This window comes from Podarcis muralis, chromosome 13 (genome assembly GCF_964188315.1).
Source record: "Podarcis muralis chromosome 13, rPodMur119.hap1.1, whole genome shotgun sequence".
In the NCBI taxonomy this organism is placed as follows: domain Eukaryota; kingdom Metazoa; phylum Chordata; class Lepidosauria; order Squamata; family Lacertidae; genus Podarcis; species Podarcis muralis.
In genome coordinates, this window is record NC_135667.1 from 23,540,876 (window position 1) to 23,562,424 (window position 21,549).

Consider the following 21,549-nt stretch of genomic DNA (forward strand, 5'->3'; position numbering starts at 1 on the left):
TGAGCTTAGATGCCACTCAAATCCCCACCATATAATTAAATTGTTCACACATTGCAGTTCTAAAGTGTACACCTTAAGGTTTAAGTATACATCTCAAAACGCAGCCTGTGAATGAGACAAAACATATGCTTCCCTCAGAGAAGCAAACTTGGCTGCAGCACTTTGCCAAGTATACAGATGGTTGCAAACCTTGTTTTTGCTGCATGTTAAGAGTGTGGGAAAGCCCAGATGCAACTATATCAATGAAGAAGTTTGCTATGCTTGCATGCTAAAGCAGAGATAATACAAGATTAAAGAGGGCAGATTTTAGCCATTGCCATATGCAAGCCATGCCTATTTACCAAACCAACACAATTTTTTTTTTTTTTAAAAAAAATAGACTATTACAGGAAGAACCCCTGAGCTCATGCTCCATAAAATAGTTACTGCGCCATCTTCCCAGGGTTATGTTGCCTTTTGGGGTTGGGAAAAAAGTGGTAATTTCCTACTGATTGAAAAAAATCCATTTCCTACCAGTTCCTATAATTTATTTGCTCCATAACAGCAAACACACAGCACAAAGGCCTAGATCCTAAGTTGTTAGAATAAGAGAGTTCACAGAAGGAAAGTTTCTAATTCCTGCCTTCGCAGAAGAGCTACATAAAACCCTCCAAAAAGCCTAAATGGAAGCTCAGCCCCCCTCCCAAACAATGAAAGAATAGAGCTTGAATCCTAAGATAATTTCACTTAAAGAAGTTCACATAGAGAAAGTTTTCCCATTCCTTCCTCACTTCTCAAGAGGGAGCATGCACATACACACACACACACACACACACACGACCTCAATGAAGCCTTTGTGAGGTTGGCAGGTGGCTGCAGGTAAGAGGAAGGGACAGAAAACTTTATTTCTATGAGCTTCCATAAGTTAACTAAGGATCCCTCAAAGCCATAGTATGCATTGTTCTTTTTGGGTAGAGGGGGATATCTCCAGATACCTAGACCCTGAATGTTCCATACCCTGCAACATTTCTCCAGTGAAAATAGGGACACCCTATTCCATAATAATAATTTTCTATTTATACCCCACCCATCTGACTGGGTTGCTCCAGGCACTCTGGGCAACTTCCAACATATATAAAAACATAAAACTTCCCTATACAGTGGTACCTCAGGTTAAATACTTAATTCGTTCTGGAGATCTGTTCTTAACCTGAAACTGTTCTTAACCTGAAGCACCACTTTAGCTAATGGGGCCTCCTGTTGCTGCCACACAATTTCTGTTCTCATCCTGAAGCAAAGTTCTTAACCCAAGGTAATATTTCTGGATTAGTGGAGTCTATAACCTGAAGTGTATGTAACCTGAAGTGTATGTAACCCGAGGTACCACTGTACAGGGCTGCCTTCAGACCACTCAGGGGTCAGATAACTCCATACCCTGCCAAATTTCTCTGATGAAAATAGGAACATCCTAAGGAAAAGCAGGACATTCTGGGATCAAATCAGAAACTGGGACAGCTTTTGTAAATCAGGGGCTGTCCCTGGGAAATAGGGACACTTGGAAGGTCTGATGTTTCCTCAGAAATAGTGTAAGTGCTCCACTTTTGCGACTTGCAATTGCTTTGCAGATATGGAAGTTGTATCATTCATAACTGACAAAATTAAGGCTGTTTAAAAGACACTCCCCACCCACCTTTCATTGTTTTCCTTTAGGAAAATCTTGCCAAGCGAGTTACCTTTTTCTTTAAGCTACCTGTTCTTATAAACACACACCCAGATGGTGACACATTGTCATTGTAATGGAAATTCTTCCATTTCCCCTGCTACTGTATTGTGTGCTGGGATATATTGCCCTACACCACAGATGGGGAACACATGCCACCCTCCAGATGTTGCTGGATTACAACTCCCATCATCCCTGATCTTTGGCCATGCTCGCTGGGACAGATGGGAGTTGCAGTTCAGCAACACCTAGCGGGCCAAGGGTTCTCCATCCCTGCCCTATACAAATGTAAGTTCGCCCTACAGGTCTTTTTCAAAGCACTGTTGTGTTACACGGAGGAACACATTGTCATCACTAAGCTCATGTGCTGTGGGAAAGGGCAGCAGTCAGATCCCAAAGTTCTCGTCCTTTGCTTCCTCCGAGTCTTCTGCCAATGGATGTTCTTCTATCGAAGGAAAAAGCTTTCCAACAGAGGAAGCGAGAACCTTTGGATCCAGCCCCAAAGGTCTCTACCACATCAGTTGAAAGGAAACAGCATTTCCCCCTAACCTCAGTTTAGATGCCTCTTAAAATGGATTAGATGAACGCAGGGGGAAACAAGTCAATCAAAGGTTATTAGCCACGAAAGCGAAATGGAACCTTCATGCTAGTGGAGCAGTTTAGCTCTGAATACCAGATGCTGGGAACAGATTTGGGGGGGGGGGGAGAGATATTGCCTAGCACACCCTGCTTTTGAGCTCCCAAAGGCATCTGATTGGCTGCTGCTGAACATGGGATGAATGACTAATTGCTGCTCTGGACTGTTCTGATAGGGCAGTTCTTCGGACAGCTCAAATAACCCCCCCCCCACACACACACTGGAAAAAGATGGTGGCGGGGGGTCTCTGCCCACTTCCACTGATGTACCAAGTGGTCATGCCCCGCCGCCCCCAACTCATTCAGAGTGTGTCAGAAGGAGGCCTAGGAATACAGTGGTACCTCGGGTTAAGTACTTAATTTGTTCTGGAGATCTGTTCTTAACCTGAAATTGTTCTTAACCTGAAGCACCACTTTAGCTAATAGGGCCTCCTGCTGCCGCCGCACCGCCGGAGCACAATTTCTGTCCTCATCCTGAAGCAAAGTTCTTAACCCGAGGTACTATTTCTGGGTTAGTGGAGTCTGTAACCTGAAGCATATGTAACCTGAAGCGTATGTAACCTGAGGTACCACTGTACCTCAAATAGAGTTCTCTCTTGCTTGGAGAAGTTCTATGCAAGTATAGCAGTGCACATACAGAGTTCCTTTCAACATCCTCTAAACATATATGGATGGCATGGTAAACAGAGTGTGAAGCTAACCCACATGGCCCCTGCCCCATGTTCTTTCTGTGCGTGGAGGGTCCTCTGATCCCCCTCTTATCATCTCACTGGCATACCAAAAAGCTAAATTGGAAGAGGGGAAAGGATGAGGCAAATTCAAAGAAAATAATGGCGCTTAACCACATGTTCAGATGCACTGTTACTTCTGATGACCAGTTTGTTAAATATAGAGGGATCCTAAAGAGTGCCACTAATATTATGCCTTTTTGAAGCAGCTCCTCCCTTTGTCCTCCCCTGTAACATTCCAGTTTTTCCCTTCCTTTCTGTCCTGCCTTTGTTTACGCTTCCCTTTAGTGACTGCCCTCAGGGAGGTCTGCCTCCCATTTTGCAAGCCACAGGCCTCTGGTAACGTGATCAGGCTCTGGTGTTATTTTGGGTCGTGTCTTGTGGCTTTGGGTTAGGGAGTGGTTTTTGCAAACTGCTGTGATGTGGCATGTGAGGAGGTTTGTTTTGCTCAGACCTTGTGATGTTGAGGAAGATGGCAAAATGTGGGCAAAAGGACAGTCGGTTTGGGAAGCCTAAGGAGACTAGTTTTGCAAAGATCTTACGCACAGTCAGACACAGGCTGCAGTGTGCAATGGCTCCTTAGGTTTCCCACTCATCAGAGTACCTCCATTCCAATCCATGCTTCCCAAGCCTATGAATATTTACTTGGAAGTTAAGCAGTACTGCATTTAACGGGATTTGCTCTCATGCAGTGTGCACAGAATTCTAGACTTGGTGTTCCCATCCCAAGTTCCCAAGGTGGAAAATCCAAAGGACACTTCCACTGTTCTGCACTCTGATTAATACAGGGCACAATCCACTGGAGAATTCTTCTGCACATGCCCCACTGAAATTAAAAGAAGCTGCATAATGGGCTCTCTCACAGCTCCTACTAATTTTAGCCAGGAGGACCAGTTGGTTGATTGTGCCCTGTGGGCCAGACTTGCTTGCCTCCCACTCTACCATTTTCAGTGGCAACCAAAATCTACATCCCCAGGTGGCCTTCCCTCACCTGAATGCACCTCTGAGTTAAGGGCAGCTCTGAACCAATTTTGTACCTGTTTATGGTTTTCTCTTAGCACTAGCCTCACCCAGCATCTCTGGCACTACTTCCCCATCCCTGCGTAGTGGAGAAGGGCAGAGGAGAAACAGAGGGAGTAAACATTCCAGGGACAGAAATGCGCTCCAACAACTTGGGAGTGCACAGCCTCCAAAGGAGAAAAATGATAACAAAAGGGAAAAGCCTATCCATAGTGGCAAGCCATTTCTTAAAACAGAAAAGGTAGAAGCAGGAGGGATCTATGTGACTCGCTACAGAGATGTCACAAGCATCATCCAACACGTGGATCCTCGCAATCCATAATTACATTTAACACGTAGATGGTGCTTTAATTGCAATAATATTTGCAACAGACCTGTAAGACAAAGCAGTTTTATTTTACCTGTAGGACAGATGGGAGTGGGCAAGAGCTGAAAGCTGATGGCTTGTCTACCCTTACCCAGTGAATTTGTGGGATCCTTTGCAACAGCTATGACTTCCTCATGCAAAAGCAGCTTTGCCTGGGGAGATGCCTCAACTGGCTTAAAACCAGCTTTTGATTGTAGCGTGAGTGGATAAGCTAACCAAAGCCTCAGTTTTCCCATTTATAAAATGAATATAATCCCAACACTGTATTCCCACACTGTTGTGAATCCAGAAGCATAGGGGTACAAAGTTTTCTGCACATCCTAAGGGTTACAAGAAGGACAGAACAAGGCAGTTTCAAATCCTGAAAAGATGACTCTCTGAACCCAAGATAGCCTTGCTTTGTCACTTACCTGTTAGAGCAAAGACACCCGACAGCAGAAGCGCCCAGTCTACAGCCTGCCCAAGATGAACTGCAGCACGGTGAGGGGAATTCTGTGTTTCCTCTGTGCCCTGATCAGCTGCAGTACTTAGGGCTTCCTCTCTCCCATCAGCACTCGGCTCCTTCTTCTTTGGCAATGGGATCAACGTTGCGTCTTCGGTGCTAATGGGGAGGCCCTCTTCTCCCATACAAGGCCCTTCAGTACCATCCACCCCTTGCCCTGGGGGGCTGATGCTCTGCTCCTCTCTGCCAACTGCAGGCCCGTCAGCAGAAGCAGCTGGATCTTCGGCACAAAGGCTTGGGCCTTCTCTGCCGATGCCCCTTCCGCTGGTGCCAATGCTACCATCGCCAACAGAAAGAGAGCACTTTTCTGCATCACCCTCTGGCTCCCTGGTGTCAACAGTACATTCTCCAGTGCCAGCAGCCAACTCACTGGCACTGACAACCTCCTCTCCGGCGACAAGGCTTCGATCCCCAGGGACGCTACTTCTCTCCTGGGTGCTGCCGCAAACTGCGATGCTGACACAGCAGTCCTCGATGCTAGCTGCTTGCTCTTGGGTGCTAATTACAGCTTCTGCATTCCTCGAATCCTGTTCCCTTGTACCAACAGAAATTTCCTCTTTCCTGGGCTCTTTTATATCGGTAGAAGCTGCTTCTTCTTTGCTAGCCGGATCGACCCCCTGTCTAATTCGTCCGCCGCCTCCTCTCCCGGCCCCCTTTTTCTTCCTGCGGTTTCCCTTGGAGGTGCGTTTTGGTGTGGCTGCAGCCGGAGAGTGGTTCTCATTGCTGTCCTCCTTGGAACGAGCAGCATCATGGTGGACAGTTCCTGGCACCTCAGCTTTCCCTTGTCCTGTGTCCTCAGTGGCGGCAGCAGCAGCAGCAGCAGCAGCAACAACAACATCAAAAATGGCCGCCCGTGCCTGAGTTCCAGAGGGGCTCTGGTTTTGCTCTTGTTGCCCAGGACTCAAGCTCACCACTTCCTGAGAGGCTTCTGATGCTAGACCCAGGACTAGAGTAGGATTTCCTCTCTGCTGCTCAACCCTATCCCCCCGAGCGCTGCTTTCTCGGCTGCACCTCTCCGCCTCCTGGGTTTTACAGGCCTGGCGCAAGGCAAAGTTCTCCCCACACCCAGACTTGTGGTGGAGCCAGGCCCGATGGCGCCGGCTCCTGCTCTTATTGTGCCCCTTGCGAGTAGGCATTGTCTGGATTTGGGTACCGCAAGGCTGTGGGATCCTGGGGGCTTGGTGCAGGGTGGGGCTGACCTCCAGGAGGTGAACGTATTCCCCCTCGGACTCCCGGTTCTCGCTGCCGGAATGGCGCCCGTCCCCAGGGCTCCGGGCCCCCAGGACCTCAGGAGGCAAATCTGCAGGGCACCGCTGGCCCACAATGAACCCGTCCTTGTGCACAAACTGGGGGTAGACCAGTTCCGGCCAGGGCAGGCTCAGCACCTTCTCTCCAGCAGCCAGGAGGCAACGCTCCAGGCGCCCCGCTCGGCGTTCCTTGTTGATGCCATTGAGCCACTCAACGGTGAAAAGGAAGGGGTAGGAGTCAGAGGACACCGGCAGCTCCTGGACGCCACGGCCCTCTGGGGACAGACATTTCAGCACCAGACGCGGAGAGCACTCCCGGTGAGGCACCACTTGCAGGTAAAAATCGCCAGGGCAGAGGTGCTGCCAGGGCAGCGAGCCCAGCTGCACTAGGACCTTCTCGCGGAGGCACAGTGGCCAACCCTCGTGGCAGAACACAAAGCCACTATACTGAGCCTGCAACAGTGGGAAAGAGAGGCACAGAATTATATATGCAGCACTGCCTTGGGAGAAAAGAAAATTGTGCATCAAGAAATGCTAAGTCCCATGACAATGAATACACTGCAAATTTGTTTATTTTGCACTATCTATTTTGCTTCTGCCGACCTCGCAGAGGGGCAAAGAGCCACTCCCTGATCATGAGAAATCCTGTCCCACCCTCCTCTGGCAGCTGGCATTTCACCAGTCGAAGGATTTATAAGAATCCCTCCAGCACCTTACGGGCTAAAAACTTGGTTTCTGCACCAAAGCTGAGATTTTCCTGATGCACACACTTCCTGCTTTTGCATGGCACCATCATGGAATCCACACAACTGATGGGCAGGGGAGGGAGAAGCCCAGTGCACGGCTTAACATTTCAAAGAGCCCTAAAGCTGAAGAAAACTGCCACCCACCCACATCTGCCAACACTCAAATGGGGGTACAAGGTTGATGTGCTTGGAACTTATTGTCTGGAGCAAGGGGGATGCTGGAGTTAATAAGACTCAGCCTGACTCTTGGAGCGAGCTCTAGCTCAAAAGGGGAAGTCCACCAGCTGTGGTTCTACAGGTCTGTAATCGGATTCCAGCGTCAGAACAGATTGCTTTTATACTGCCCCTGTGCTGAGCTAGATTTCCCACTCAGAGGTATACTCCGGAGGAACAGAGCCAAACCGATGCAGCAGCTCACACAGGCTTCACTCTGGATGCGAGCCAGGATGTGCTTGGCAGGAACAAGGAAGTCGAGGGTGTAGCGCAGGGCGTCGTGCTGGTACGTCCGCTCCAGCACCTCGAAGACCTGGCTCAGCAGGGTGGGGGCAGTGGCTTCGAAGGGGGGGTACAAGGCGGCCAGTGTACTCTGGACGCATTCTTCAACCGGCTCAGGTTCCTGCAAAGAGAGAGAGCATAGTGAGAGGGAAACAGCATCCAACAGTAGCCTCCCCTGCACCTTCCCTTTCTGCCCCATCGCCAGCTCCCTGGCTCTTTAATGCCCATGCAATCACCAGGGAATCTATGCCAATTCCCAGACCATTAAATACTCCAGGATGAACTCCACCACTGCTAAATCCAACCAGTTGCGCCTGTGCCTTCTCAGCACAAACACAATGTCCTTTGCTGTTTTGCATGACACGGGACTTGCTGCACTGCTGCCAAGGGTCCCTTGTACTTGATCTTGTCCATTTATTTATTTTTTAAAAGTACATTTTTATTTGCCTTGCTTAGCAAACTCACAGAAGAGATGCAGCGGTCGTGGCTACCTGCAAGCATTGGCTGAAGCCTCACGCCAGACCACTGCCCCCTAGCGGCGAGCCAAATGGGACAGGGCAGCAAGGGAGCTGACGGCGGCGGCGCAGCGCACAGAGATTGGCAGCGTGTAAAAAGAACAGGGGGCATAAGGGGGCAGCAGGGAAGAAAGAGTCTGGGAAGGTGCCAAAGTCTGAGAACAGAGCAGCCGAGGTTCCATCTGGAATACATTAGCAGCTGTGAGCTCATTCCTTCCGCAGCTCCACCCAGCAAAGGAAATGGGGGTGGGGGGAGAGAGAGAGAGAGAAAGAGGCTGCGAGGGAAAGGGGCCAACAGCAAGAGGCAGCCATTGTGCCAGACCTTCCAAATGCACCTAATCACGAGTCGCAAGAACCCTTTCCGTACCACTTGCAAATACATTGAATCAGATGCAAACCTTTTAATTCTTTTAAATTGCTTTCCTGCATTGGTTTCAGAATCCACATCAAACGACTTAGCAAACCTATTGCAATTTATTTATTTATTTTGCTTTGTTTTCAAAAATCCCAAAAACTGCAGAATCAGGTGGTGGCACGCTTGATTTACAGGGAACATGCTAGAAGCTACCCTAGAGCAATCAAGGCACTGGCCTATCTAGCTGAGTATTACCTGCACTGACTGGCAGTGCCCCTTCCGGGGGTTTTTGACAGAGGGTGACTCCCAGCTTTACCTAGAGAGGCCAGGGACTGAAGATGAGACCTTTGGTGTGCAAAGCAGATGTTCTTACCACTGAACTGCGACCCTTCCCCTTTGTGTAGTCCTGTACATTTACAGAGGGGTAGTCGTGTTAGTCTTCTGCATTAGAAAACAACAGAGTCTTTTGGCACCTAGGCGACTTAATTTATTATGGCGCAAGTTTTCTTGAAGTGCACCGAAGTCTATGAAAGCTTATGCCATGGACAAACTTGTAAGTTGTTAAGGTGCTAAAAGTTTCTTTCTTGGTTTTTCATCCCTTCCATGTCAATTCAGAAGTGGAATGAAACACATGTCCAAAAAAGAAGGTATTCTGCAATCCAAATCCTCGTACCTAGAGGCAAGCTCCACTGACATAGGAACACACTGCTGGGTACTGAAATGTGAAAATTCTGGAGGGGTCCATGGAACTATACCATCAATTGAACCAGGGTGGATAAAAATCAATGATTTTTAAAATAAATAATAAATAAATGGATTTTTTTGATTTAAATTGGATTTTTAAAATAAAATGCTTTTGGAGGAAAAAGTATTTCTAAAGATAGTTTTCTATTTAAGTTACGTTATAGTCCAAAGGCCATCAGGAAATAAGGATTTGTTTTAAGTTTTTCATGTGTGTTAAAACTCAGTCTAAGTATATATATAAATGTTTAACCACATCATTTAACAAACATGGATACATATGCTACAATGTTATTGTTTTAGTTAAATAAATTGTTTAAATTGTTAAGGAAATGATTATTTTTCTCCTTCCAATAAAGTACAGTAGAAAAGTTGTCCAAATATAAACAATTAACTAACTAAACCTCACAATAATTTCATAATAATCTGTCTATGTATTTCTAATAGTATAACCAAATCATTAACTTTTGATATAGCTGTAAAAACTACTCTGAAAATTTATTATTCCAAAAAATGAAGCCTTCATCTCATTGTAAATATTAAGATTATACCAGCAGGAATGCCTTTCTGTAAAAAAAGGGGGGAAATTAAATCAAGTCTTACTGACTAGTGATTTAAATTGTGATTTTAATCGATTTGATTTAAATCAAATCCACCCTGAATTGAGCCTTAAAAAAAAACAAAAACCTGTAGCAGACAGTAACCATTACAACCCTTTAGAATTGACTTATTTGTACCACTAGCTCTTGTATTTATTTCCAAAGGGGTAACAGTGTTACTCTGTCACAGCAAAAACAATTTAAGAGTCTTGTAGCACACCCAAAATGTCATGAGACATTTGTTAGGGTTGTATCCAATGTGTTAGTCATACACAAATAGACCCATTGAAATTAATGACCTGAGTAACATTCATTCATTTCAATGAGCCTACTCTAAATAGAACTAGGTTAGGATGCAGCCCTTCGTCTTTAAAATGCCACAAGATTTTGAGACTTTTTGTTCATTTTATTTCCGCGTTTCTTCAAATGGCTTACAGACCACACAGTTTTCTGCCCAAAACATTTTGCTGCCTGAGGTGAAGGACAAGATACAGACCCCCGCCTCCTAAAATTCCTTGTACAGAAACTGACTGGACTGGCATATGAATCTTGTTTTCTGCAGTGGCAAAAGGACAATGTGCCCGAGTACATCAGGCTCCCTTAGGGAATACGGGGAGCTGTGCAAGACACACACAGAGAATTGCCCTCAGCATCCGCTGCAGCAACCTTATTCTCCCTAACGGTAGGGCCAGATCTGCAGGGCGGCTTATAAAAACCTCACAGTGAAAAGCTCAGTGCTCACATACAACTGATGAAGAAGTTGGAGTGCCTTGAAACCTATTACAGCGTTATGTGGATACAGAGCACATCTGCAACGACAGTGACTCAGGGCTGCACTTTCAGGTTGCCTTTGTGCAAGCAACCATCTGTTGGGTGTAGCTGTCTATGGGGGGGGGGGACACCAAATGCAAGAGCACATATTCATGTGTTTTGCGTAAACAGGGCTTTATTTTACATTTCTAAAAAGGAGAGGGTATGCTACTATGTCTTAAAAAATCAGTTCTCCTAATCCCAGATATAGAAGAGGCTGCCTAAGATTACACAATGGTAGGGAAAACAGGATTTGGTGCTTTTTCTCCTTCTTTCGGTGCCAGAACGGTGATGTCACCTGCCAGAGAGGGGCCCAGAGAAGAAGAAGCACTGCGACAGCATCTGCATCTCCCCACCCTCAGCTTTCCTACTCCCCCCCCCCCCGACACACACCTTTCTCCCTTGTCCCCCCATTACAGCTGCTGCCTGCTGCACCTCCTCTCAGCTCACTGTTCTCCCCTCTCTTGTTGACTCTTCCACCAGGCAAAGGAAGAAACCATGAATCTTATTTAAGGGCAGGGGGGAGAGACCAGGCTGAAGTATATAGTCCAGCTGGGCACAAGGCAAGAGATGTATGAATACATCTCCCTGGCTGTGTGCTGAGAGTGTTAGTCTTACCTGCCTTTTCACTCCACCCTGCTTTCTTTAAGAGCCCCCCTTGTGGAGCTAGGACTCTCCCAGAAACACACGTCTTCTGCCAGCACTCCCTATTATTTTTCTGGCGCTTCTTTGTTCTCCTGCCTCTCCCCACATTCTTGCACCTGCTTACCTGCTTGGCAGGATAACTTTAATGGCACCGGAGGGCAAACTCTTAAAACGCACCTAATGTCCCACTGATGGAATACTCTGCTTTCCTCAACACCATCAGCAATTCTTCCGCCTCATATACACCATATGAAGTGGTATATATGGACAGGATGCTTTGGAAACAAGATGGGGCAATGTGTAACCCTCTATGCTTTAGTTTAGGGGTGAGGAACCTCAGGCCTGGGGGCCATTAAGCATTTCTGTCCACCCCTTGGGACTCTCTCTTGCGGACACTGCTCCACCCTCTCCTGGAGAGCTTTAGGCCGACTGGACTGTGTCCTTGAACTGTGATAAGGCCTCTTGCTTTCCTTAGAAACCTCTGAGCTTTGCATGACTTGAATGTGGCCTACTGCACTAAGACAAGAGCAACATCTGTTGTTTCCCTCATGTTTTGCCTCTGGCTACACCACCACTGGGTTCCCCCAGAAGGTTGCCTGGAAAAGTACATGGCCTGTGGGCTTTAAAAGTTTCCCCACTCCTGCTTTTTAAGCCAAACGCAGAGGGGAACCAAGTCTAGATCCTTCCAGCCATGTGCCAGTACCTGTCATCAATACAGCAAACTGATCCCTGCTGAGGTAGTTGGCAAGGCCTGCTGGAGGAACTTCAGAGAAGTGTCATCTGGCTACCCTTATCCTTACACGTTTCATCACCACTTCCACCAAGAGATACTTCAGGAGTTCTCCTTCCATGGCACATCACTGGTCACCTCTGGGGCCTGTAAGGAAAATGCCAGGAGGTAACATGCACTGGTGTGCATGTCAGGAGAAGGGATTGTGTCAGGATGATGCCCAAGAACCAGAAAGATGTGGTGGCCAACAGAGGCTCCCTGGAAAAAAGCCACATACCACTTCAGAAAGGAGTATATAAACTAATAATAATAATAATAATAATAATAATAATAATAATAATAATGAAATCCCATCTTTGTGGTTATCAGCAGGTGGAATATAGTTTAAGCAAAACATGAATGTCTTCAAGTGAAGTGTGTTCATTTTGTTGGAGATAGGCAAAAGGCATCTCCAGGGAGGAATTTTGTCCTCTCTCTTTGCAACCACACAATAATGACCATCAGGGCATCGGGGCCAGCTACCTGGCTGCTGGGGGAACAGTCTACCTGGCCAACTATACCCTTCAAGCTTACACTTCCATAGGATCTTCAGTCGCACTGTAGCCTGCCTTTTCCTTTCCTGGATTGATTGGGATCCCAGTTTCACCTCTGCTGCATAAGTACCGTAACTTGCCAAGTCATCTGTGCCCAAAGAGTCAAAACAAAGAAAGCTTTTAAAACTAATAATTTCCTGGTGATAATAAATTTGAATCGATCTCTTAACTTTGAATCACATCCTTCTCTTTGAAGAGGTGGGCTTGTTATTGTATCATTTAACTGCCCTTGCTTCTTCTCTAGTGAGTATAATTAGCCAATCTATGAAATCACTGAGCTTAAAGGATACCGTATTCTCATGCGTTTTTCCTCTTTGGCATAAGTAGTGAGGAATTTGTCTTCTGTTCTTTTGTAAAACACATCCCACTGCATATCCATTAACATCTCTCTACCCCTTTTCATTCAATTTCTGTCCACTCCAGATCCTGCATACTATTGCTGCCTTCACCCTTTGGGACAATGGTGAGGAACCTCTGGCTCTCCAGTGGTGCCCTGGGCAATGCCAAAATTGGGTGCCTTTTGCCTTCCTTTCTACATCACAGCTGTGCCACCCCCGAGGCTCTGCACCCAGTGCGACCAAACCAGCCATGCTTCCCTAAATCCGCCTCTGAAACCAGCATCCCAAATCACCCAGTAAACTCGTTGCCCTTGTGTGGTGGCGGCTTCCCAACAGAGAACTTTTCCTGCCTACTATTCAATATCATTTAACTGGGGACAGCAGGGATTGAACCTGGAATCTTTTCACTGGTGCGAGGAAGCTCACAGGCAGAATTGTGTAGTGGTTAGAGTGCTGGACCATAGCCTGGGAGATCAAATCCCCACTCAGCCATGAAGCTCACTTGGTGGCCTTGGGCCTGTCACTCTCTCAGCCTAACCTACCGTATTTTTCGCTCTATAAGACACACCAGACCACAAGACGCATCTAGTTTTCGGAGGAGGAAAACAAGAAAAAAATATTCTGAATCTCAGAAGCCAGAACAGCAAGACGGATCCCTTCGCAGTGAAAGCAGCAATCCCTCTTGCTGTTCTGGCTTCTGGGATAGCTGCGCAGTCTGCATTCGCTCCATAAGACGCACACACATTTCCCTTTACTTTTTAGGAGGGAAAAAGTGAGTCTTATAGAGCAAAAAATACAGTATCTTGCAGGGTTGTTGTGAGGAGAGAGGAAGAGCCAGGAAAGCTACCTTGAGCTCTTTGGAAGGCAGGTGGGATATAAATAAAATAAACAAGCAAACAAACCTTCCAGGCACATGTGAGAGGTAGAAGCAAACTTAAGCAGAGAGATACATGTGACTCTTACCTTTGTACAGCAGGTTGCATTCCAGCCACACAGAAGTCAAGAGGTTTCCTTCTAAACACACCCAATGCACATACAAGCCTCCATTCTGGCAAGCAGCAGTTATCACTGCTCAAGGACGCATTCCAGGCAGGCCAAAGCACTCAAGAGGGCGAGTGACAAAGAGTCCCAAGGGCTTGATAAAGAGAACCAGGCGGTGGCACTCATATCCCCAAGGCCAAGGCACTACATCCTTGTTTTACATGCAGAGCCGGTGCCCTACAACCAGGACCAGCCCAAGCTGTTTTGCCACCTGAAGCAACCCCTCATCCCCAGTCGCTGCACCCAACAAGACGGGCAACTGCTACTTACTGCAAGCACAGCAGCGAAGGTGTCCCAAGTCTCACAGCACCGTGTCAAAACGTCTAGCCAAGGCAGCTGCCGGAAACGAGAGCTCAAGCAGCGGCTGGCAAGGGGGCAAACTCATTCTAGCAGCCGGGGGTGGGGGGTGGCTTAGCAAGGCAGTGGGGGGTGGCATTCATTCCACTGCCCCCCTTCAATCTGACACCTGAGACAAGTGACTCAGCGCGTCTCATTATAGGGCCGGCCCCAGCCCTCTTCCCACAAGGAAGGCTCAAACTGGCAACCTGGCTACTTTTCAGGGACTAGCCCTCACCAGGCCTCAGTTCAAGTTTTTAGCCGCACGGTACTTTGTAGAATAGTGGAAAGTATGTCTGTTTTACATTCCTCCTACGCCCCCCAGGAGCTTTTTGCCACTTTCTGGAAGAGAGGCAGGAAAGTAGAGACTCGGAGCCAGCCAAGCTTGAGGGAGAAGTTCTACATCCCCGACAGGAAGAGGCAACCCCCCCTTCCCACACAGACACTGGCAGGAGGCAGGAAGGAGTGGGGAGGCCCCTTCTTGGCTCGCCGTCCTGGAGGGTGTGCAAGGCAGATGGTTCCAGGGAGAACAGTGGCTGGCAAAAAAACAGAAAGCCGTCCTCCTCCAGAAATATTGCTGGTGGAGTATATATATATTATCTCTCTCTTTCTCATAAACGGAAATTGGAGTCTCCGCATCTCCATCCTATGTACTAATACCAAACCCAAACTCCTTCTCAAAGCGTGGATCTTTCTGCAATGAAAACAGCACCAGCCATGCACAAAGGAGAATTATCAGCAGACTTGGGGGAACCCCAAGGTTTGCAGAAGTACAAAAAGGAGGAAACCTTCTATTTAAAAAATCCTAAGATGGGAGATCCCAAAATCGCTCACTGAACACTGAGCATACTCAGTGGGCACAAAATACTGACTGACAGGGTGGGGAAGGGGGAAAACGTGAGGTGAGAATGGAACGGATTTGGCTGGCTAGCTGGAACCCTGAACCAGGTCATTCTACATCGCCGCCTAAGGCAACCCGGCTCACTCTCTGTAATGGTAGGACTGGCTCTATCAGAGAAAAATATTCAAATCTGAACTTAGCCATGAAGCTCACTGTGACAGTATCTCAGCCTAACATACCTCACAGGCTTGCTTTGTGAATAAAATGGGGGGGGCACATAAACCCACTACAGTGGTACCTCAGGTTAAGAACTTAATTCATTCTGGAGGTCCGTTCTCAACCTGAAACTGTTCTTAACCTGAGGTACCACTTTAGCTAATGGGGCCTCCTGCTGCTGCCACGCCGCCACCACGTGATTTCTGTTCTCATCCTGAAACAAAGTTCTTAACCCGAGGTACTATTTCTGGATTAGCGGAGTCTGTAACCTGAAGCATCTGTAACTTGAGGTACCACTGTATAAGCTTCTGGGAGGAAGTGTAAGATTAATGTAATCAGTGTACAGCAACCTAGTTAGGATTACTCAGTGGAAAGGGCGCCTTACCCTGAACGCAGACGATTGGTCGCTCCATCTCAGGGTTGTCTACACTGACCATCAGTGGCCCTCCAGGATTTCAGACAGCATTCTCTCCCAGCCCTACCTAGAGATACCAGGAATTGAACCTGGAACCTTTCCCAAGCAAAGCAGATGTTCGGCCACTATGCTACAGCCCTTCCGGCAAGGAAATACATTCTGCACTAGGTCATCATCAGATTTAGCATTCATATAGTGTTTTTAGCAGACTCCAGAAGCTTCACATACTCAACATCACCAGTCCTTAGGGAAAACTCCGTGAGTTATTATCCCCATATTACAGGTGAGGCCAAGAGAGAGCAGCTTACCTAAGATCACCTAGAGAATTCCAGACTGGAACTGAGGAGCGCTTAGTGCACAACATGGTCTCTTGGACACCATGCAGTGGCGTAGCGTGGGGGGTGCAGGGGGGGCCGGCCGCACCGGGCGCAACATCTGGGGTTAGGGCAAATCCACAGGTTAGGGGGTGCAAATCCACGGGTTAGGGGGCGCAAATCCACGGGTTAGGGGCGCAAATTACTTGCCTTGCACCGGGTGCTGACAACCCATGCTACGCCACTGACACCATGCAACATTTCACAGGGGTTGTACCCTGGTCAGATTATGCCCTGTTTTGGAGCAAGTTCACACATGCATGCATGCATGCACGCACACAGCACTCAGTAATTGCACAAATTATGTCTTAGCATTGGTGGAAAAACCATCGTCTCAATCAAACACCAGAGGCAGATCTCCGTCTTTCATCTAATTCTACAGCGGTGGTTTTCAATGGGTCAAAGTAAACTTTCAAGGATTGCTCAAAGGGATTCACTGCTCAGAGTATGAACTGCCTCCATTTCTAAAAGTGACCAAGTCTTCTCTCTTACTAGCGTCAGGTACGGCCAGCCCTACCATTAGGCAATGAGGCAGCCCCCTCAGGCAGTTGATTTTGGGTGTCATGGAATGTCAGCAAATTGCTACTTATCTAATCTATTATTACAGTGTGATGGAACAGCAGCAGAGAGGTGCTCATGGAATTTTCTGCCTTGGGTGCTAAAATAACTTGGCTGGCTTTAGGTACTCAGCACCTGGGGGGACTGCTCCCCCTCAGGTAGCAGAATGCCTTGGGATGGCCTGCCCAGCAATATACGGTGTAAGCCAGGAACTCAGTCCATATATAATTCAGCAGCAATTTTTTATGATCAGGGAAGTTATAGAAAGTCTAAAGAAGTGGTTCCATGTATGACTAGGATGTTACAGGCTGTTCTTTATCTCTTTAGGTCCACAGGAGCCAATATAATGCTCTTCAGATCTCGTTGGGCTCCAGCTCCCATCAGGCTCAGCCAGCATGGCCAACAGCCAAGGATGATGGGAACTGCAGTTCAGCATCATCTCTGGAAGGCTCCATGTTGGCACCCCCTGCATTAATAAAATTAAATGCCAGTGTTAAATTCTGCTTCTTCCTAGCCGGAATGCTGAGGACTAGTTTTTGTATGGCTTTTAAAATAGAGAATGTAGGAAAATGTTTAAACTCATTACTTATCATCGTTGTCCCTACTTATGTGGCACACATTAGTGCACCTATTCTTTTCAAGCAAGTATACTTATTTTTTAAAATCACTTTTATGACAGATGTTAATATTAGCAATATTTATGATATGATTTTATATACTGACTTTCTTCTCTCTTTAATTTTTTTTGTAAATATTACCATTGCAGAGCTGTGCCTGTGTTTAGTGGTTATGCCACAACACCAGAGCCGTTAGTGACTAGACTTAATTGTCAGGGGTCCCTTTACCTTTACCTTTTTACTGGTATTCCCCAGAGAAGAGAGTCTTAGATCGAAATACATCAAGAACTGATAACTTTCTATTTAAAAACACAGTTGATACCCACTTTTTGAATGTGTGGAGGGAGGGGGGAAATCACATCATTTAGAAAACGCCACCTTGATCTAAGAAATCGCTGCTGGGCACCACTGACTGCCATGATTGTGTTTCTGCAGACATTTGTGTACCAGGGGAATGGTTTCCATGGAGAAAATAAGAAGCTGAAAAAATTACCTACGAGCCACCCTGCAGAATAAGTGCAGTGCCTTTCCCTTTCGGAGAAGACTTCACAATGAATTCTAGCCCTCACACACCTGGGATTACAGTAGTCTGCCTTGTGCCAAGCTAGCTCATTTGCCCATCCAGCCCAGAGATGTTTCCTTTGAGTAGCACTGAGCGGTTTCAGCAGAAGGCCGGCTCCACCATGAGTCAGGGTGGAGGCAACTGGTCTCGTTTGCCTGAAAGAGCAGAAAACTCTTCTTTATTTTATTTTGCTTATTTATTACATACTCCTAGGGGCCCTATGCACCGTGGCTTGTGGGAGGGACTCTGTTTCCTGTTCTGCCTCAGGTAGAAAAATGCTCTGGTTTGTGGCAAACATTCTTCCCATCACCTGCTACCCACCTATTCACAGAAGTATTTCTACACTGCCCTCTCATAGGAGGTCAGGAGGATGGTGTACAACATTATAAAAACATTAAAAAAAAAAAACCAACACTGTAAGTGGTACAGAACAATAATGAAAATGACCATCTGCTCAAGAAAATGTTAGACAATTTGCATAGGCCTATCAGCTGCCTGGTCCTTTTTATCTGAAGATGCCACAGACTGAACTTGGGGTTTCTTCTTTGCGAAGCATGTGTTGTACGGTCCCACCTGACAAAGAGGGGGCTTCCAGTTTACGCTTTCAGGATTAAAGCTCTGGTGCCTTTTGTTTTTAACCCTGAGCACTGAGAGGAGGCGCATGAAGCACACCAGTCGGTGTCCTGACTGGTACTCCCCTAGACCACACAGCCATTATGGGGGTTATGGGACAGACCCTCTGCCACACTGTCAACTTGCAAAAGCAAAAAAAGAGGGCAAGGCCCACCAAAGTCAAATTACATATAAACTTGTGAAATAAAAGCTGCTGCTTCTAAAGACAAGCAGTTCTGGGAGGGAGATAATAAGGAGGGAAGGGGTTATTTGGCACTTTTCAGTGGCAGTTACCTCTGCCCAAGCCACAGTCTTATTCCTTCCTTGCTCCACAGGTTTCCAAATGTGTTCCTCCTATTTAAAACCATACCTAGGAGCTGAGGAGGAGGAAGAGTAGCAACTAGAATGTGTTTGTGTTTTGGGGTGGGGGAATAGAGTTGCAATGGGAAAATGGCAAGCAAAGTTATAAGGCAGCAAACAAATGCCTTAAAAAGTATCAATCTAGCCATTTTTCCTTTGAAGAACCACCTACTGTGGTTTTGCGGCAAGCATTCGCAGATCATGTGCAGTTTGACTCTCAAAATTCTTTGCATGTGTGTGCACACCAAAGATTGCTCTTTTTCAACGGAGCCAGGAACCAGGTCAACCTTTTCTGGGGTTTCTTTGGATCTATAAATGACAGCCATGCAATAAGATACTAAAATATGTTCCCCTTTGCTGACCTCCCACACAGATCGTAGGACTTTGTTTAAATCCGGAAGAAAAGGTATCTTGCCACCACCTCCAGCTTGGAGCAACCAACCTGAGCCCAGCTAGAACAAATGCCCGGTCCACACAAGCAATGAGATCAGGTGTCTCCTTCAGAGCCAACTTTCAGCTAGCTATGCTGCTCTTAATCCCCGCTCCAAAATGTAAGGTTCCCCCCCCCACACCCAATAATATACTCTATCAATGCCTTTTTTGTCCAAGAACATTTGAGAGTGTTGTTAATGAGGGAGGGAGGGAGGCAGGATAGAAGAGTAGACTAGAAAGCAGAATGAAGACACACAATTCTAAACCAAAAGGAGTGTTCTGGTTAGTGTAGATTCTAGTTCGAATTACAGATGCAGGAAACGTCAAAGGAAACTCTCTGTCTGAGCATCCCTTGGAAAGAGAGACTCCTGCCAGGTGCTGAAAACCACACTCTCTTACTGCACGGCCAGAAATCAGTAACCACCACCACCATAGTACCGGAGTCCCCGACCCAGAATCACAAATCTTAGGCTGGGATCCCTCACATCAGCAGGCATGAAGCATTCAGGAGGCGAGGCGCGGTTGAGGAAGAGACACACCATCTCTTTTAACTACTCGGAATTAAAGAGCAGGCTTAGATGTCCTGCGTGCGCACAGCGAGGTTGGCCAGTAGTACTTACTCCCGAGTAAACACGGTTGCGATTCGGCTGCAAGCCCCAGTTACACCCCTGACAGTAACTCTTGCCCCGCCCCCCGCCTGCCCCCCCTCCCAGTGCTGTGGGCTCCCTCCAGCGGCGAGCCACCCTGATCCCCATCACCGTCGCTCCCTCCAGTATCGCAATGCCCTCTCTGATGCCCGGCACCTCATTCCCGCTGTTAGTGCACTTCCTTAAAGGGAGGGGGCGGTCAGGTTAGAATACCTCTCTCGACGTGGCCCACCTCCCCACTGCCCTTAGCAACCCACCCACCTACCCCCGGAGGCCACATTACCTGCCCAGCCCGGACCCCCACCCGCCGCCCCCCAGCAGAGCGCACAGCGGCTCACCATGGCGCAGACAGGCGGGCTCACCGACGGGACGGGCTCGCCTGATCTATTGCTGAGGCGGCTGCTTCTGTCGCTGCCGCCTCCGAACTCCGCGCTGCGCCCCCGCCCCCCGCCTTGGCCGGCTCTAGCCCAGCCTGGAGCCACCCCCTGGCAGAAATCCCGGCCCCCGACGCCACGGCTGCCTGCAGCTGCAGTCCCCGCCGGAGCCCGGCCAAGGGCACGTGGAGGCGCGACTGCGGCAGCGCCGAGTGAGCGGGGAGGGGAAGGGGAGGGGAGGCATGCAGGCGAGGGGAGGGGAGGGGAGGGACGGAGGGGGACCAGGCTCGGCCGACGCCTCCGCTCTCCGCTCTCCGCCTACGAGTGCCCTTGAGAGCCGAGCCACAAGTTCCCCCAGCCGGATGATCTCGACTTGCAGCTCCAGGCAGCTCAGTCCCTCCAGCCCGCTTTGCAGCGGCCGGGCTCGGCCGACGATGTCGGAACGTCTGCGAATCGAGAGGCGAGGCTGCTTTTGAGCGTGTGCAGAGCGCGCTTGTGTTTAACGCAGGGGAGGAGGAGGCTCATTAGACCACGAGGCTGCCCGGTAAAAGGGTTCGCACTCCCCGGGCAGATTTGGCTTTTAAGCCAAGGCTTTTCTTGCTTGCACACACGCACACACACACAGAGGATCCTCTGGAAAAAAATGATTTAAGCAAATGATGCTGAGACAGTTTGAGAAATGCGAGCTGGCAGGGTAGTGCTTGGACCACAGCGGAGATAGAGGGATCCTTAGTTTATGTGCTGTTGTCCCCCACGTAGCTACTGTTTTTAGAAGGCTGGGCGGGATCATGATTTGTGGAAAATTGGGAGAAGTCACATGGACCTTATGGATTTCATTAAGAGCCTTCTCTCTCTCTCTCTCTCTCTCTCTCTCTCTCTCTCTCTCTCTCTCTCTCTCTCCCCCCAATTCAGGAACTGCTTGTTTGGCTTAACTTAAACCAGATGCTTGGCCATAAACAAGGGCGGGGAACCTGTGGCCCTCCAGATGTTGCTGGAGTCCAGTTCCCACCAGCCCAAGCCAGCATGCCCAGTGACCTGGGTTATAGTCCAAGAGATTCGCTGCCCTTGCCTTGGGACAATAGAAATGTCAGAGTCTAAGCAGGTTGCTATAGAAGAGAATGGCTATTGACCGCATGCAGAGTGCCACAGCCAGCACGCACACTTTGGGGCTTCCAGGGGTGCAATTCCCAGGCAGAGTTTAGCCCCAGCACCTCTCCGGTTCAGAAATGAGACGTTGTCTTTGGGCTATGAGCCGCAAACCACAAAAACAGAATCATTTTGATGGAGACCTACAGGCATACGGATGGGTCCTTATGTACCCAACAACATAACATTAATTAATCCAAAAAAACTACTATCTACTAGTTCCACATTCAAAATTCTCTCTCACACCAATAA

General features: G+C 48.0%; 1 protein-coding gene across 3 annotated transcripts in view; it reads right to left on the minus strand.

Annotated features, from left to right (window-relative positions):
• Positions 1-20,219, minus strand: part of ARHGEF40 (Rho guanine nucleotide exchange factor 40) — a 39,317-nt gene extending 19,098 nt beyond the window's left edge. For all 3 annotated transcript variants that reach the window (XR_013390392.1, XM_028702429.2, XM_077917190.1), the window contains exons 1-3: positions 20,116-20,219; positions 7,364-7,561; positions 4,861-6,652 (exon numbers count right to left, since the gene is read on the minus strand). Coding sequence is in view for 2 of the 3 variants with exons in the window: in XM_028702429.2 (XP_028558262.2) it covers positions 4,861-6,652; positions 7,364-7,561; positions 20,116-20,118 (1,993 nt within the window). In the remaining variant the exon portion in view is untranslated. The remainder of the gene's footprint in view (positions 1-4,860; positions 6,653-7,363; positions 7,562-20,115) is intronic.
• Between the last annotated feature and the right edge of the window lie 1,330 nt (positions 20,220-21,549).